This window comes from Cavia porcellus, unplaced genomic scaffold (assembly GCF_034190915.1).
Source record: "Cavia porcellus strain 051 isolate PalLab524CR breed Dunkin Hartley unplaced genomic scaffold, mCavPor4.1 scaffold_15, whole genome shotgun sequence".
In the NCBI taxonomy this organism is placed as follows: domain Eukaryota; kingdom Metazoa; phylum Chordata; class Mammalia; order Rodentia; family Caviidae; genus Cavia; species Cavia porcellus.
Window position 1 is genome coordinate 17628993 of NW_026947498.1, and position 19770 is coordinate 17648762.

At 33.4% G+C, this 19770-nt stretch overlaps 1 protein-coding gene across 3 annotated transcripts in view; it reads right to left on the reverse strand.

Annotated features, from left to right (window-relative positions):
* Ncam2 (neural cell adhesion molecule 2) overlaps positions 1-19770 on the reverse strand; it is a 448375-nt gene that overhangs the window by 57686 nt on the left and 370919 nt on the right. For all 3 annotated transcript variants that reach the window (XM_063224717.1, XM_063224714.1, XM_063224716.1), the window contains exon 13: positions 2735-2854. In XM_063224717.1, the coding sequence (XP_063080787.1) occupies positions 2735-2854 (120 nt within the window). The remainder of the gene's footprint in view (positions 1-2734; positions 2855-19770) is intronic.

Genomic DNA, 19770 nt, shown 5'->3' on the forward strand with positions numbered 1-19770 from the left:
GATGTAGTCATGCATAAGCCTCTTCTACATGAAGAATACTATCAGTATTTGGTAACTCAGAATGGAATCTCCCAGCTTTGGGCCAGGATTCTGATGTGCTTGAGCCAAGACTCTAAGGGGAAGGAAACGGATATGAATATGAGCCTGGGTTTACAAAACTAAGTATCACAAGCACAAAAATAATTTGCTATGATTGAGAATACTTAGAAGAATATCAAGATAAACTATATGCAGTAAAGTGAAGATGTTAGGTATTTCCAGTCTGGAGACACTGAGATATGTTTTCTCCTCATTAAGCTGACATTATTTATAATATAGTGTTTGTAACTTAAGGCATGCAAGTAGTTTTAATTTGCCAAAATACAGATCTTTAAAGTAGTATGATATAGGATATGTTAGCTTGTGAGTAATAAAAATAGCTTCATATGTAAAAGCTACATAGAAAGAGTGAAGAGAAAAATTTTTTGTGATTGGCAGTAAATGTAATCAAATTAACATATAGATATGAAGAATAAAAAGATATATTAAAATCATGTAATTAGATTATGGGAAAATATACATTTGATAATATGGATTTTATAACATTTTCATTTAATAATATAATTATATTATTTTCAGGATGGCTGTTTCTTTTTTTGGTGCTGGGCATCAAATTCATGACCTTGCACTTGCCAGGCAGGTGTTTATGCCACAAAGCTAAATCCCCAGCTCCATGATAGCATTTTGAAAGAGTTACAAAACAGAAACTATAGTTTAATTAGCAATTGCTGCATATAAAAACTGAAAATATCCATGCATATACTTAAAATTGAGCATACCACATTTGTAATTCTATTATAACTGAAACGTTCTCTGAAAAACATAAATTCCAAAGCAAACGTCATGTGGATTCTGTTGGCAATAGATAAAACTTATAATTTTTATTTGTGATCACAATAAATGTTTATGCAAAAGCAATATAAATATTAATAGAAATCTGAGGTATATTAAATTATATGCATATATATATATTTAGTTATATGTATATATATAACTAAAAATCCTTAGAAAAAACATTCAAAGATGCAAATAAATACATATTTTTGGTCTAGCTTCCAAACTTCCAAATTGTTCCTTATATTAAAGATATGAAGCTAAGTCAGTTATACACTTAGGAAGCTGTATTGTAGTTTAGCTTTGAAATTATTTTCCTTAGCATGTGTTTGCAGTACATAATGATTATCTTTATTGTGAGAAGTTGGTACCTGCACAGAATACTTATTTCTTTTTTGCTCCTAACCCTTTGCATCCTTTTTTGCTCTCTCCAATTTTTGGTTGTCTTTAGATTTGTGAATGCTCTATTTCACATTTCTTTCCTTAAATTCATTTTTCTATCCAATTTCCCTACCTCCCTTTATCTCTTGTTATGCTTTCCAGTTCAGAAAGATCTCTATAGTAATTATTATTGATCTATTGTTTTGCTTTTTATTTGTGTTTAGGTTTCTAATATGCAAGAAAAGACGTGATATTTAAGTCTGTATGTCTTATTTATTTTAATTAATATTCTGTATTTGTAGGTAGAGGTAACCTGAGACTATAACATTAATGAAAAAGAGAGAGAGAGATTGTGATGTTGGAGGAAAGAAAGTTGTGATTGTAGTGGAGGAAATAAAGTTGGAGAGGTTATCCACAATTTTATTGAAGAAATCATGCTTTTATTTAGAACTCATTTGCAGTTTCCTGAATGCTACTAGAAGTAAACAAGCAAATCACAGCGAAATGCACAGTTCTATGAACAAAAGTTCAAACAAATACCCATCACACAAAGCATCATACAAATACACATCAAATTGCGGGTACAGGGAGCTTTGGAGCAGCTGTATCACAAACAGGCAAAATGAGGTGGGAACATAAAAGGTTGGGAGATTGAAAATTTCAGAGCAGAGAAGGGACAGATGAATTAGGGGAAGAGCACATGGGAGTAGGGATAAGCGGTTCAGATGCAGGAGGTTGGCGTTGTGGTGAGCAAATGAGGGACTAACTAAGGTGACAGCCATGGAAATGGAGACAAGGCAATTCAACTGACAGGCTATGGGAATCAAAAAATCAATGGTCATAATTAAGGTAAGAGAACTCATAATGAACAATTTGGCTCTCCTAATATGTGTATAAAACAGTAATGCAGGGATTTTATAAGAGCATCTGTTCATATAGTTGTCTCACATTTAAAAATATACTCAACAAAAGGAAAATATAAGACTTTAAATTCATTTTAACTTCATAAAAATCAAACTGACTTATAATATTTCAAAATGACATAGTTATGGGAAAGACTACAGTAGATCTTTGTCAGCAACTGCTGTGCAGATTAATTTATTATTTCCTTATTCTGACTCTTAATGACATCGTAATTTGTGAGCTAAAGGCAATAACAATGTCTCATCAGAGCAACAAAGTATTAGAAATGTTATGTGAATATTTTTCTACTATCTCACAAAATTAATCTGAAGTTGAAAATCCAATTATTCAGACTGTGACAAATGTCTCATAACAGCTTTTACCATATCTTTCTTTTTTATCTTGCTTTAGAGCTGTTATTTTATGAATTTGAGATGCCACCATCTTTAGAAGCCATTTTATGAAAGACATTTTTCACTTCCTAAAAATGTTGAAGAATCTTCCTGTATTATAAAATTCCATAAATTCATAAGTGAAGAAAATGGCAATGTACAGCAAGTCAGATACGATTACTTACGGACTGGTAATGTTTGGAAGATTTCTATTTTACTGTAGTCTCCTTGACCTTTCCCATTCACAGCTGCAACCCTGATCTCATAAGTTGTGTTTGGTTCCAGGTTGCTCAAAACAACAATTGCTAGAAGAAGACAAAAATGTACATAAACCCTCTGTCCAATGCATCATAGTACAGTGAATAAGCGTAGTACAATGTCGGGTGGTCATTTTCCTAGGAACACATTCCAAGAAGGAAGAAAAACTTTTAAGAATGAGTAACTTTGAAGCAGACCTTTTTTTGGCCTTCATTTCAGCTTATTAAAATAAGCAGTGACTTTCAAAGAAAAAAAAGACATTCTTTTACGTTAGGAAATAATTTTTATTTTCTTTTGAATATTCAAGAAATAACATGGTGTAAACAAAATATATGTTTTCTTGTATGTATTTCAAGTGATTCATCATCTCTATTTCTACAGAGTATAAAAAGTAACATCGAATTCAACATATTGTATGATGTCCAGACAAATTGCAGTCCTATAAAAGAACTATTACAAAGTGAAATGTACAGCACAAGTGGATCCTTGTTATACAGTCTCAATAATATCTAATTCTTTTAAATATTATTTTATATTCTCATTATTTGCATGTTTATTTAAATTTCTTCTCAGTTACACTCTGTAACAGATCTGGATTATAACACACAAAAAAATCAAAGGAACATGAAAGTGGAGATTATGAAAAGTACCTCCTGTGATATTCTAAATCCTGTAATCTGATAATTTTGGAATCAATTGCAGATTTTAAAATACTATATTTTGAAAAAATAAAATAGAATTCCATGTCTTTATAAATAACACTGATGGAGTTAATAAAATTCTCACTTGCTCCTATATGCCTATCATCTACTTCTATCTATCAAAAATTTAAGTTTTGGAAATGCCAGTATCTTGATAGCAATCAATAGAAAATCATGTCTTCGTTATACAATAGCACAAAGACTAATGATCAATTCCTGTTAGAATAAATAATCCACAATAAAATATTGAATTATAAGTGATCAAGAACATATTTACAATACTACTGATTTACAAGAATTACAGTTCAAGATATATTTCAAAAACTGGAATGGGTAATATTAATGCATCATTTCTAATAATTGTATATAGTATATATTAACTAGATTTTTTTATTTTGTAGTATATGAAAACAATGAACTTGTTCTGATATTTTCTTTTGTTCCATTATTTTCTCTATTATTCATTATCATAGTGCTTGTTTAGCTGTTATTATTCAAGCATCACTGATTTATTAAGCTATAGAAAAGAAAAAATAAGTTGCTGTATGTATTGTAAAGGTCTTTTCTTTTTCTAAGATACAGAATGGAAATTAAGTATATCACTTACAGCAGATAAATATGAATTACAAAAATATATAACCTAGCTATCAAAAAGAATTTATTTTTTGTTTTTAGTTTTTTTAGTTGACACAAAACATTTGTATATTTATAGCATGCTAGGTGATATTTTGATGCATGTTTATTTTCTCATACATTTAACATTTCTCTATGGTCAAACACATTAAAGTATTTTCTATCTTTAATCATACTTTATTTTTCTCATACCGATATTCAAAAATATCTGCAAAATGATAAATTTCCATTTCTGGATTTCTTTACCTTATTAAGAAAGCTGAACTTGCTTTTGGAATAAATCATCTTTCCAAGGCCCCAGATTATCACATAAGATGTTAAATTCAAGGAATTTAGCAATTGGGGAAAAAAGAATTAATATCAATATTCAATTGGTTATAAGCTACAAGCATAAATGGGAATTAACGCTTTTGAATTTAATTATTTTTGAAAGATTAAATCCTTGTAAGCTTTTTCAGGAAATACAGCCCCCATTTATGATCAGAAATCAATGAGTATATAATGTCAACACAGAAAAAAAATATAGATATATGTTTATATACATAGCTGCAATGGAGCGGAGGGTTCAAATATCGATCAGGTTATACAGATATGAAAAAATAAGAGGAAATATAACTAACATTTAGTACCTTAAATGTTAAGAAGTTGGAATCTTACTATGCTTCATAGGGAAAGTATGTGCTTAAGGTCAGTTGAACAAGGAATTAAAAATTAAGAGTTTAAAACTTATATTTAATTGATGCAATTGGTAAATAAATATAAATAATATTAAAAACAAAACTAACTAGGACTATGGTTCTCCAGCGATTGAAACTTTATAAGTGTGTGGAGAGTCTTCAAAATGGCGGCTTGCTAGGGGATCGAGCGAAGAGTCTCTCTGGAGAATTCATACTAGAAGCTAAAAAATGACAACATGGAGAGGGCCAGACAAATCGATAGCGATTCTTATTAACCAAGACAGTACAGCTGGAGGATTTAAAGTCGTGCTGAGACCGTGAACGCTGATAACGGGAGGCTGCAAATCCTGCGCCTTTAAATCAACAAACTGACCCGTGGACCCAGCAGGAAAAGCTGAATTGCTTTTGGGGACTGCGGGAAACTGAGACCCGGGCCGGGACTCCAAGTAGCAGCCAGGACTGCACCGCTGCACCAGAGCGGATGTACAAAGCTCTGGCATTTCAAATCTAAATGGTGCACAGATATCTGACCATTCAGCGCTGTGCCGGGAGCGCATGCTGTGCATCGTTCCGCGCTGTGCCAGGAGTGCACGCTGTGCACCGTTCCGCGCTGTGCCGGGAGTGTGGAAAAGGTGGGCAGCTTGGTGTGCGGTGGTCCCGGAATGAGGACCTGCACCGGACTCTGGTGAGTACTGGGAACCCCGCGTCTGCTGGGGTTGGCCAGAGAACAGCTGGCCCGCCACCACGGGGAAATCAATAACACAGAGTCTGGTGCAGACATTTTAGCCTGGCGGCAGAAACTGCAGCGTGATGACATCACCAGGTCCCCCTGTAGGGAGGGCTGGTGGAAGACATCTTGAATCCTGGCAGAGCCTGATTACTTGCTGGCTTCAGCTCCACACAGAAAACTTAGTGGGAGACATCTTGGTTTTGGGCGGACCTGCTATTCTGGTGCTCCTGTCACAGAGAGGTTTGGAAGAGAACAGCTGGGATTTGGGCAGAACCCTGTGCCATAGTGACATTACTCAGCTGCTTCTGGTACAAAGAGAACTGGCAGGAGCTACTGGGGCTAAACCAAGCCTCTGCTTGGGGCCCAATAAGCGGATACAAAATAGTCACAACTCAGTGACAACCAGAAAGTACAGCCAAATTGATGAACTAACTGGCACAGAGGCTAGAGACTAGCCTGTACCGCCCCTGCACCCCAGCCTACCCCAGATAACAGTAAATTGGGGAGGACAGCAAAAACTCAAGCCAGCACGCTTCTGAAAGGCCCTAAGCAATTCGGAGAGGGCCAGAGAACTCCAGGACAGTCTGAAAGAAACCAGAAACATGACAAGAGATAAAAATAAAAAAAAATCTCCAGCTGCCCAACAGGAGAAAATAAGCCCAGGAGAACTAAACACTGAAGAGAACAAGCACAGTAATCATCCACTACTCGAAACAGCATCAGCCAAAATTAAAAAGTACCTACATGATCTCATAGAGGAATTTAAAGCTGTACTCCTGATCCAAGGGAGGCAAGATATAAAGAGATTAATTAAAGAAATGACAAGCCCCTCCCAAGAGAACACAGATGGAAGAACTGAGGAAATCAGAAAAGAAAGAGAAGCATCTGAAGAAGAATTTAAGCATAACTTAGAATACATGAAACAGATCCAAAGAGAATATCAGGAAACTAAAAACTCCATTGAACATTGGCAAAATGCCTTGATAGAAACTAAAGACAGCCTTCTGAAACTTGAAGAGAGATTTAGGGCATATGAACGTGAAAGAAAAAGCCTCTTAAAAATAACAAGGAACCAGAAAGAAGCAATTCTAAAACTGGAAGATGACAAAAAGATACATAACCTAAGAATAAAGAATGTGAGTGAGGAAGCAGGAACATCCAAAAATGAAATACAAAAAATATGCACAGATATATTAAAGCAAAATTTCCCATGTATAGCAAAAAGAAATGATATCCAGATAAAAGAAGCATACAGAACACCAGCTACCTACAACCAAAACAGATCTACGCCTAGACATATAATAATCGAGATCCCAGAAATCCACCAAAAAAAACAGAATATTAAAAGCAGCCAGAGAAAAGATGCGGGTTACCTATAATGGGAAATCTATCAAAATAACAGCAGACTTATCAACACAAACTCTTAAGTCAAGAAGGGAGTGGGGAGAAATATTCCAAGTCCTGAAAGAAAAAAATATGCAACCAAAGTTCATAGATCCATCAAAACTCTCTCTAAAAATTAATGAAGAAATAAGATACTTTCAAGACAAGGAGGAACTGTGGGAGTTCGTGGCCACCAATCCAACCCTACAGAGAGCACTGAAGGACATTACAGAGAAAGAGAGGAAGAGATATCAGGATTCCAGCAACAGTGGCAGAGAGGCCTCAGTGAACAAGGCAGACAATGGAATGAGGGAATAAGGTGGACAAATTATAGCAGAAAAGTGGAGAAGCAGACATGAGGCAGAGACGGTAAGCTAGTCTTTAGTATAGACAGCTCTGAAACTATATTTTAAAAAAAGCAGAGGTCATTGCTAATGGTGTATAATGATTTAAAAGACACAGTAGTCCTAGTGCCATATTTAGATTGAATTTAATTTGTTCTGGTCTGTCCACTCATGTCAGATTTGAGGACACAGACCTCTATTTAGATTGAATTTAATTTGTTCTGGTCTGTCCACTCATGTCAGATTTGAGGACACAGACCTCTAGAACCAAAAATAGCAGGTTATACCATGGTAACTATCCTTACTTTCCTATTGACTTAGGCTGAAATCCTGTATTACTTACATTGTCTTACTATGACTGATCTTACTTGTATCTGAATCATAAGACTATTGGTTAGCCTTGACTGATTCTATTTGAAATTGGTATGCTTGTTAGAATCAACCCTAAAAGTAGAGAAAACTACTCTGAGCATGACAAGATGTAAAGGATATCCATACTGGTATGAATCAGTAACAGCTCTCAAATCCTACAATGCAGTCAAAGTTAAGTTTGTATAAAAATAGGTGATAGTATGTTTAACTATATAAGCCAGTGTTGTAGACAAATCTATTGAAAATAACAAGAGAAAACATAGTAGCTACGGAAGATCATTTATATTGTAGTTTTATATGTCTTATCCTATTGCATGTTTTTCCATTATCCTTTTCCATTATCCTTATCCATTGCATGTTTTTCTAGGAAATTGTTTTGCTGTCTTGCTATGACTTGGTTTTCCCTATAATACAGAGAGGATAGATATATAGGTAGAAATTCACACATGGGTTTTTTTTTTTTTTCTTAAATTATTTACGGGAACAGATTATATAATGCAAGATGTAAGGAACAAATACTCTGAGGAAGAGACGCTGAGAAACCCGAGGCTTATTTTGTAGCATTATAATATAAATTCTAGCAATCTATTGTTTGCTGATTAGAATGACATTGGACTGGTTTCTTCAGTTCAACTTCAGCATATGCAGAGATGGGGACGGCTATCACAAAGAGAATGAGAGATGCGATGGTAGTTGCTATTGTCTTCCCTAATTTGGAACTTGAGGACCTAAAAAGACTTCAGCATCCTGTAATGATTTGATTAGTTCTATAATATGCAATAAGTATATAAAGTGGGTGAAGATAGGGACAACTATTTGTAAGAAGCTAGAGACAGTTAGATAATGAAGATCTCCAGTGGACTTGCTTTGAAATCTGTATTTCTTTAAATTGTTTTTTATTCTTTTTTTAAATGTTCTGTTCTGTTTTGATATGGTTAATCTTACCCTCTTTGAGATGTAAAACAAATGTGTAGGACTGATAATCATATTACTGAGCTTTTGTTCGATCATAGAGCAGAATGGTTTGTAGGGTCACTTTTTTGAATGTTATTCTAAATACTTTAATTCTATAACCTGAACAGCTATTTCGAAGATGACAATGTGTAACTTATCAACCGGCAATTTCTTACATTTTGTCTGTAATTTTGTATTATTTCTACCCCTTTTTTTTTATCTCCATGTATTTTTTTTTCGTTTCCTTTTCTTTAAAAAAAAAAAAAAAACTTTATAAGTGTGTAACAAAACAGGCACTATAGACTCTCAGGATGATGTCCAGGGTCAATTGTACTATTCTTTATCCTGATTAATCATGACTTTATGTAGAATAAGACTACTAGGAGAGAACTGTGATAAAGTTAGCATGATTTCAGTCACCTTTGAGATAAGGCACAGGAATCGTGCCTTTTTGATCTCTGTAGAGCAGCTGTGGTGACCTGGGTATGGCTTCATACTGACTGGGAGCCAATGAAGTTTCATCGTCAAGTTAGTCTTTCAACTTTAAAAAAAAAAGTCTTTATATCGAGCAGTATTGAAACATAAATGTAAAAGTAAACTAAAAGTAAAAGCAGATAAAACTATTTGTGGTGAGTGAAAAAATCACTGTCAGGAATAAATTATCTACGCAAAAAGGGATTATTTTAAATAAACTGTAACATAATGCACCATCTTGGGTAATTCAAATGTTATTCAACTGTTTGCCAGGAATTTAGCTCCTGCCTGGCAAGCGTGAGATCATGAGTTCCATTCCCAACACCAAGTTACTCATCCCCGAGTCTGTGTTTACTGAATTCTACATGTCGGTGGCAAAACAGCCCTAGTAGTATTTACTTATAAATATTAATCAACATTATACAAGAAGTGCAGAATATGATGCACAAGAGTGTATGTGAGATTACTATGGATGACTTTGTTGCTGATTAGAACTTTGATACACCCCAAGACTCCTTATTTGCTATAATGATGATGCTGTAACTCCCCCCATTTTCTCTTTTCATTTTTTGAGATAAGGTTTTGCAATGTAATTGAGCAGTATTCAGCCAAAAGCAAAAAGAGTTTAGTACTTACATTAAATATAATAAAAACAACTCATCCTCCAAAAATATTGGAAGTTTTCCTTAAATAACCTGCATATTTCAGGCAAAAACTCTTATGGCCTGCTGCTGGTCAGCGTTCCCTGCCTTGTAACCTTTGGCAAGGGCTTTGACAAGTTTCCAGTGAAACCTACTTCTTAAATTACATAATGAACAACTCAGAGTGAATGTGAATGTTTCTTCACATTTTTCTTTTGCAGAGTAAGTAGTCTGTGTACTGAATTTTGAATCAGAGCATTGAAAGAGAGAGGATAGAGAAGCTAAAACAGGGTAAAAATAAGGTCTAAACTGTTATTACAATGCTGTGCTTATAGATTACTTTCAAAATTATAGGAGAAACACATGCAAGTAAATCTATTGATGCAAGTTTTACAAAGTTTATGAACAAAAAATCAGTTTGTTTTTGATTTGAGACTGTAGAGGTTTTGGTACAATAACCCTTATTATGAAGGTTATTAACATTCTGTGAAAATAAAGATTGTTATGTGAAAAAGAAAGAGCCCATAAATGGACCAAATTAAAGAGAGGGAAAGGAATAGATTCCGAGGAGGCAAAGCATGAATCTGTAATTTGACTTGCCTTTCTTAAATAAGAGGATATACACATTAAATCATCCTGAATTTACTGAACACCCAAGGTGTAGCCTGAAAGAAAACTACTTGAAAAAGAAAAGGCTGTGTACTCTACAAAAGAAGAACTTCAAATTATGAAGTTGGTAAATGGGTGACTTTTTTTCTTTACATGTCCCCATACAATAGAAAAATAGAACTACAAACTGAGGTGTGGGAAGAGTTTTTCCCCACCCTATAATTTATTAGAAATTCAAACTTGGAAATTAGGCAAAACTAAAACTAGGTTACAAGGTAGTAATAATTTTGTAAGGACAAATGGTATGATTTAACATATTTTATAGCTATATTAATTCAGCATCATTTGAAAATCATAATGCAGTTTCTCTGAAAATTATAAACTATTATGGGTTTTCCTTTGTTATGGCAATCAGGATGGGTTCTTTAAAGAAATTGTTATTTCACTAATTTAATGTTTTTGCTTGATTTTAACATGGTTAATTTGCATAAATGATCTCTGGCTATGATTGCAAACTCTGGATAATAAGGCAAAAGATACATTAATATCATGGCATTTAAACTGTTAAAAAACAGGGAAATATAAACTTGTTTCCATTGTTACTGCAAATACAGAAATCTTGGTAGAAAAAAAAGACAGAAATTGCATTTTCCATTATAAGAGAATAAGATTTTATCACATGGAGTTTAACAAAATAGGTTTTATTTGTTTAGACAATGTATTGTACATCTCTTCCCTTGTCAAAAGAAGCAGAGGCCTGAGTATTGCCAGCTCTTAAAGAAAACACTTACATGGAAACTAATTAGACTGAGAAAAATTCTAAAGTGAGATTAAATTTATCCATGTCATTTTTGCTTTCTTAAACCTTGTATTACTCCAAGGGATTTTCTTGCCATTCATTGTTAGCACGTAAGGTTGCCTTCAAGGCAGAACTGCTGTAGCATTCACTTAAAATGGAACTGATCATGTTGCCATGAACTATGATACAATTCTGATGGCCATGAGAAATCAAAAGGCTTAGCTGGGATATAAATGATCGCTCGAAATTACAGTTGCTCTTATCCTCTCCTGAGACAGCTCTGAAAATCCAGCAAAGGTCCTGAAGGCTCTCAGCTGAGACTCAGCTTTCATTTTGTAAAAAACTAAAATAAGTCAAAAGAGCCTCTTTAAAAAAATGTTTTTAAACAATTAACTGAGAGAAATATCTCTTTTCCAAAAATTTGCATCAGGCTTGAAAATAATAAAAGGTCTTTAAAATTATTTTTATATGTAATATTGAACTCTTTAATGCTTTGACCCAATTACATATATAAAAGAACTTCAGTCATAATTGTATTTTTAATTGAGATTTCCCCAATATTTCTTTAAATCTTAGTATATAATTATATCGAGTTCAAACATTTCTTTTTTTAAAATTTAAATTTATATTTTTATACAAATTACAGCAATATTTCAAGTTCCCATTAGTCTCACAAAGCTATAGTATTGCTATTTATTTGTTTTTTCTTTGTTTTTGTGGTGGTAAGCATTGAAACCAGGCATCCTATGTGCTAGGCAAGCATTCTGCTACTTAGTTTACCCCCAGCCCATAATGTTATCTTTTTAAAAGTGCTTCAAAGAGTTGTATGAATCACAATACATAACCCACATGATATACATTGGAACATAAATTACATTTATACCTATATTATTTTCCATAAAGAATTTATAGAAATATATAATCTTTTCCACAGTAGAAAGAAAAAAATAATCTGATAATTTTTCATTGTTTGAAGTTTAATCAAAGCTTGATGACATTAATTCAAGATTATGGCTCCGTACTTCTGAGTTGTCATTTCTTATAAGTTATGTATAAAATGAATAATTGAGTTAATAGATTAATTGAGTTAATTTTTATAGGAAATATATTTTAATTGAACTCAAATAGTTCAGGTTGAAATAAAAACCTCCCCCTATATAAAAACTTTGATTTAAACACTATATCAATAACAAAATACTTTCATAAATAGATAATTTTTCACTTCAAATATTATATTTAGTACTATATATAAAACTATTAATCCTAGCCTATCACAATTGATAGTTTTTTACAGTTATGCTTTGTATAGTAGGTGTAAATTTACTAAATGTATCCCTTCATAGTCTAAAGTAATAATTTTTGTAAAACATCCATGAAATATCTTAATGACAGAACACACCTAGAAAGTTACTTTTCACTCATAAAATTTGGAATATCCTCAAGGGTCCATACTGGAAATTTCATCTTCTGTTCAGATTTGTATTTATTTGTTTGCCAGGTGGGTGACTATAATTTAACCTTTTGTAATTAACTGTTCCTTTCTTCTCTGTCCCTATATAAGATCTTCCAGTTCCAATTAACTATTTAACTTCCTAACAACTCTTAAGATTAAGATTAGAATTAAGATTCTAGTCTTAATCCTTTTGAAGGACTTCCATGCTGTTTTGTATAAAACTACAATGTAGCAGTGTTTTCTACACTGTCTCAAAAACACAAACCTTATGTCTCTTTCAAATTAGCCATACTTGAGGGGTGAGATGGTACCTCATTTTAGTTTTGATTTGTAATGTTATAATTTGATTTGTGATGTGTGTGTTGACCACTTCTGTGTCTCTTATTGAAAAGTATCTATTCAAGTCCTTTTATATTTATGTACTTTTAGCTATGAAGTTATGAGTTTCCTTATATTTTATGAATACACATTCTTAATAAAATACATGATACACAACTCTTTTCTCCCATTATGTAAGTTGTCTTTTCATTTTGCTGATTAGTTTTTGCTTTGCTGTGAAAAACTTTGTAATTTTTTTCAAGAGAAAAAAACCAGAAAATCAAGAAGCAAACAAACAAAAACAGCAACAAAAGCAAAATGACGATGACAACAACAAAACAATGGCAATATAGGATTTCAATACAAGATGACAGAAATGTAACAACGGTTGTTACATTGCATATTGTTATTTTCAAATTACTCAGGGTACCAGATACAGGCATGCAAAATTGATCACACAATGTAATTTAGCCTTTGAGCAGTCTTTTCCCCTTTATCTATTGGAACTTTTGTATCTTATTTATTTTATGCAATTTTGTTTATTTTGCTTTTTACCTGTTTTTCAGTGTCATATCTAAAATAATCATCGCCTAGATCTATGTCAGAGAGATTTTCCCTATATTTACACCTGTCTCTTTGAATTTTACAACAAAATAGATAAATGGTTTATAAACATAAAAGTTTGTTTCTTGTAAATCTGAAAGCTGGGAAAACTAAGATTATGTACCCAGTAGACTTAAGTTTTGGTAAGGGTCTGCTTCCTGCTTTACAGACATTTTCTAACTTTGTCCTTAATTTGTATAAGAAGCAAGACAGCTTTTTTGCTCTCTCCACTGAAGGCATTAACTCAGTGCATAAGCTCTTCCAATTCGCATGACTTAGTGTCTTCCAAAGGGCCATGTTTTGAAATACCAACACTTTAGCAATTAAAATTTAAAACACGAAATCAATCTGTAGCCTCCAAATTTATCTTTCATGCAAATCGCATTCATTTCATTCCTGTTGCACTAAAAATCTTTACTTTTTTACTACCAACTCATAATCCTAAAAATCTCATCTAAATATCATTTAAATTAATTTTATGTGAGACTGAGGATACTATTTAAATTGAAGCAAAATTAAACTGGGCTCTAAGCCTGTGAACCCAAACATAGAATAGCTGTTATGATTCTACTAAAGAGAAACAAGAAAACAAAAAGGGATTGCTGCTGAGAAAGATCAACACTCAATGGGAAACTATATTAGACATTAGATTGTCACCAAATCTTCTTTGGCTCTTTCTTTTAGACTAACTTTCATGGAAGCCCTGCCTTCTGTAGACAGCAACATGGCAGCCCTGATCCTGAAGATTCCTGGATATAGGTTTGGCCACTAAGGCTCCAGGAGACCCTGTCTCATGGCATTAAGTGACACTGGGCCAGGTGGAATTAGTCATACTCTTGAGAACTGTGTACTCACATGCTGATTCTGCAGAATCACTGCCAATGTCTGTTACCGGTCACTTTTGATGACAACCAGCATGGCAGGCACTGCAAGGCGCAGGGGAGGGGTACATGGGAAAGCAAGAAGTGTGGGGTGTGCTTGCAGGAGGCAAAGCATAGGAAATGCAGAGTCCAGGATTGTGCTGCGGGCACGTTCAATCGCTCCCTAATCTTCCTCCTCTCTATCTATGGCCTTCAGTACTATTCCTCCAATAAAAGCAACAACCCTTATAATTCCCAGATATGCGTCGTGGTCATCTCTCTATTGTCTTAAAAAAAAAAAAGAAAAAAGAAAAAAGAAAAAAGAAAGAAAGAAACCCTCCTGCTTTCTCTTAAGAAGGTCTGTTTGTAACAATCTTGTTTATCAAATGTGCTCTTTGGATATACTACACCCTTAATCTTTTTCCCAGAATGGCTTTTCTCATTAAAAAATAAATAAATGAATAGGGTGAGCATTTCCCCAAATTGTTTCAGTCCATAATCAGCTGGCTCCAACACAGGGCCAACACTTCAAGGCATCAGAAGCAGCCAAAGCAGCAAGTATAAAAAGGGGAGGGGGAGTAAACCTCTTTACCTCCCTTATATTGTAAGTAGGCCCCTTGGGTAGGTGTAGCCCTCACACTATCTCTGTGCCCTCTTCTTTCTCAAGCTGAGGATGTTTATGAAGTAAGGACCCAGGCTTCCTGCTGAATCATTTGATTAAACTTCTAACTTCTCAAATTGACACAATGAACAATATCTTAGAGTGGTAAGAGCATGTCCTCTATCCCCAGGATGTAGAGGTGCTTTCTCAAGCTAACACACCGTATCAACCGTAACAATGCCTCGATCTGAGTATGGGTGGCACCAATCAATAGGCCTTTAGCGGGATAGAATGTAAAGGGACAGGAAGAAGGCAGGCTCCTTGCTGCTGCTACCTTCTGCCTGCCTTGCTACGGACTATCTCTCCTCTGCATACTCTTCTGTCAGGCTGGTTGCTTTACAGCCAGTTGACTATGGACTGAAACTTCTACAAACCGTGAGACAAAATAAACCTTCCCTGCTTTATCTTGTAGGGTATTTCATCCCTGCACAGGCAAAGTAACTAAGTATTTTTCCTTTGTCTCCCTCACTGTTCTCCACTCTGGTTCCAAGCCATCATGAATGAAGTAGATCTCCTCTACCATGCTCCCTCACCACCATGGCCTGCTTTGTGCCCTGCTGGCCATGCACTGAATTCGTTGCAAGCATGAGCTAATAAAATATCTTCTCCTTTAAGGTGCAAATGTCAGGTAGTGTGTTCAGCAATGAGAAATTTGACAAACAGAAAGGAGCATGCAGCACTCTGTGGCCTCTTTTATTAGAGTCCCACTGTCATTCATAAGACTAATCACCATTTAATCACCTCTAGAGTTTCCCACCTTCAAACACTGACAAATTGAGTTTTAGCTGATTAGCTTTTTGAGAGAACATAAAAATTCAATCTATAACAGCTTTTCGGTAGTCTTATGATTTCAGATCTCAGCAGTAAGACTTTGATTTTTTATTTGATTTGTACAAATAATATGAGATGTTTTAATTTAATTGAGGATATTACAGGATATAATGCTTTCTCAGAATACTTTATTTACATGTTTCTAATTCTTATTAAACAGGGCAAATCCATATTGATGTTCATAAATTTCTAGCACTTTAATAGGAATATAATTCAGTGATTTTCTCTTCACTGTATTTCACAAGAGCTTATTGTAATCGTAATAAAAATGCAAAAATTAAAATACAGAATCATGTCACATCAGACTAAATGATGAATAAGAGATCTGATTTATAGACGTTTTGTGCAAAAGAAGTACTTATTAGCTGTAAAGTCTACTGTACATTCTCGTCAATTTTTTTCTATCAGTTTTAAATACTGGATTAGTCAATTTATTTAATTTACCCTATTCTAAATTACCAACTCAGTTATAAATAATGAGACGTGAGCTATCTTTGCTCTCATTTTATTCTCTACTATGACACATTACAAACCTCACAGAGACCCAAAAGATGTCATTAGAATGTAAATATAATATACTCACTTCATCAATGTAAAATTTGTAAGTTTCCATTTGTTAATATTTTATTTTTTATAAAGATTTTTTCTATTTAATTTTTTTGGAAGTTGTAATAGTACCTCTCAGAAAATATCATAGCACTTTAAATTTCTTTTTGATGTTTTCTTCTTTTGTACATCATCCAAGATATCTCCATTATTTCAAATAAATTAACTGTTATTTTTCATTGAAATTAAGGCAATAACTCTAGATATTATGGAGCACAGATATTCCTATCTGCCCCTTGTTTCTTAATACTGGTTTATTTTATTTTCCATCTAAATTCAAATATTCCAAAGAAATTCCTCCCAATATCTTCATGTTCTTAAAATTTGGCTAACATTTACATTCAAGTTTTATTGCAGACATTTTGGGAAAATGACTGTATTGATCTCCTGAAAGATTATAAATTACTTTGGACACTATCTCTTTTGGAAAATTATATTATGATAATAGTAATTATATGGTTAAATATATGGATGCATGATTTATTATCTCGTGAACTCTTCATACATAATGCAAATGTGTACTTGAATTTTACAACAGGAACTGCTATAAATTTTTTTTTAAAAACCATCTGATTTTGAATTCTAATGCTGAAAGACTAAACGTCTACAATTTAAAGATTTAACGAATGTAAAGAATAGCAGATGGAAAATGGAAATAAATGATTGTGTTTCAATATGTTTTATGTATGATGTTTTGGTTATACCAAGTAATCAAATGTGAGAGATAAAATAGGAAATTTTTTCTAATGGCAAATATGCTCCTTGAAAAAATACGGTGATGGAGCTGAATACTTTGTGGATATGAGCATGAAATCATGTGCTATAATGTGTTGAAAACTTTATAATATTAGATGTAAAATTAATAAACATCTCATGAAATTCACTTGTGTTTTAAAGAGCTTAATAAAATGCAAAGGGAAATACATTGCTAATCTTAATTTTTGTCCTTAGGCAAATTTGTAATAATTTTCCCATTTGTCTAGAGAAAGAAAACATGTATTAATATAAGCCTATGAAAATGCAAATAATGGTACTAAACACCTGCTTAATGACAAGGCAAAGTGAAACCTGCTTGTTATATAATTTCTTTTCAATTTATTAAGAAGTTTCCATATTCAGTATCTGCAACAAAACTACAGATCAGGTGTTTTTTCCTTAAAGCATTGCTGCTTTTAAAACTGCTAGCATTCAGATTGAATAGACTCACAGCTAATTGAGCCAAGTCAATTTGTATAGCAAATTTTTGAGAGTGCCTTGAATATATTTTTAACCAGTGACCACAGAGTTTAATCTTAATAAGATCACTCTATTTAGAAACAGTGGAAAATTCTGGAAATTTTGCCAACAGTAATACATATACTTTTGACCATATGTGATCCATGTAACAAGCACTTTTACTTATTGAGGTGCCACTTGTACATTTTGTCTGTGGGGATACTGAAACTGTGGACAATGAAAATGTACCTCAAATGTATCATAAAGCAAATAGAAACATGTTGGCATGTGGGAATAAAAATTTTGACTGAACTTATATGATGTGGAATAATTTTCATAAAATTAGAAAAATAAAAAAATATATACATACATATTACAGAAAAGCAATTTTGCTAGCTATACTAAAGACTGATTTTTTGTTATATCCTTACTGGCATAATGTTTAGTAGGCAGTAGTTATTTAAAGCATGAAAATTTGTTGTCATCCAATAATTTGTGATTAAGACAGCAAACGTGTGACTTCTGTGCATGTACACTTGTGTGTATGTCTCAGTATGTGTGTATATAAGTGTCTTTCCAATAGTTCAGATTAATACATTTCCATCATGTGTTAGTAGGAATCCTGAACATGGTAAATCCCAATTTACCTTTATAATACTATTTAAAAGATAAAAAAGAACATCAACTTATTGTAGAGTTATTGTCACTGCAAAAAATGAAAACAGCCTACTAGAAAATAAACAAATCAAAGCCAAACATTTCACACAATGTTTTAACAATAAATATAATTCAAACATAACCTCACAGATACTACTGAAAAGTATTACTTATGAGACTCTTAATGGTTTCCTGTGTCATTAATAAAACTCAAAGTCCTCATCATGGTGTACAAGGCCCTACTGTATATGGGAACTGGCTATTTTAAACTTCATTTAATTATGCTCTTTGTCATACTATTGTAGCCTGCATGGTCTTCTCTTCAGGTCAGGATTCCCAAGCAGATGTGTGATCATGCCTTCACTTCATTCAGAGTGCTGCCAAACTGTCAAACCCTCATGGACTCTTGTATGCTCTACAAAAATATTCCCCACCACTACCTCCATTTACCCAGTATCTTCTTGCTCTGTTTCATTTCTCTTCATACTTCATACAATCAGGTAGATTGGAAATACACATATTATATATATATATATATATATATATATATATATATAATACTAGTATACGTTATTGAACATTGAACTATTATTTTACCCATCATTAATATATATTTCTCCTATTTATTATCTTGAGTATCTGAAAACTGTCTACACTGTAGGCACTTTCAAACTTTTGTAAATGACTCAATATGTAGTATGTCACTAAAGACAAGTAGGAAGTCATCCGTGTTGCAACAGTAAGTATACATATGCAATGCACATATGCATGCATTCGTATATACACTGTACAGACACATAAAGTCTTAGTACATATTTCGTCCTATATTGGAATAGTGCAGATTAGGTAATTTATAAAACATAAAGGTTTATTCTTTTCTGGGTTTTAAAGATACAAATTCAAGGAATTTGGTGAGAACTTCCTGTTTAGGACTCTCTTAAGTCCAAAGCAATGGTGTCACCCGAGAAGAAATGGCATATTTAGCTAATAGTTTTTATTCTCTTATAAAGTCACAGGCTACTGTATTATGACCCAATCTTCAGAACACATTTAACTTTAGTTATTTCCCAAAATTCCAATTCCGAGGGTCAGATTAAGTTTCCAGACTCTTGATTCCTTACATGAAAATAAGTTCCAATATGTTATATTGGTGAGTCATTCAAATCACACGTATTATGTATAGTATAAATACTTTGCATGAAATGTACTTTATAAGTGATGGAATTACTATGAAAATGTCTCCTAAAACAAAAAAAGAGAAACAAAATTTTGAATTTGAGCATTAAATAAGAGAGGACATGGCATCAATATTTGTTCTCTTGAGAACATCTGGTCTAGGAATGGAGGTGGAGATCCAGAAAGTAGAGTGAGCGTTTCTGCCAGTGAATGGGGGCTAGGACAATACTAGCCTGGGAGAAAAATCACAGATCCAAACCCAAGGC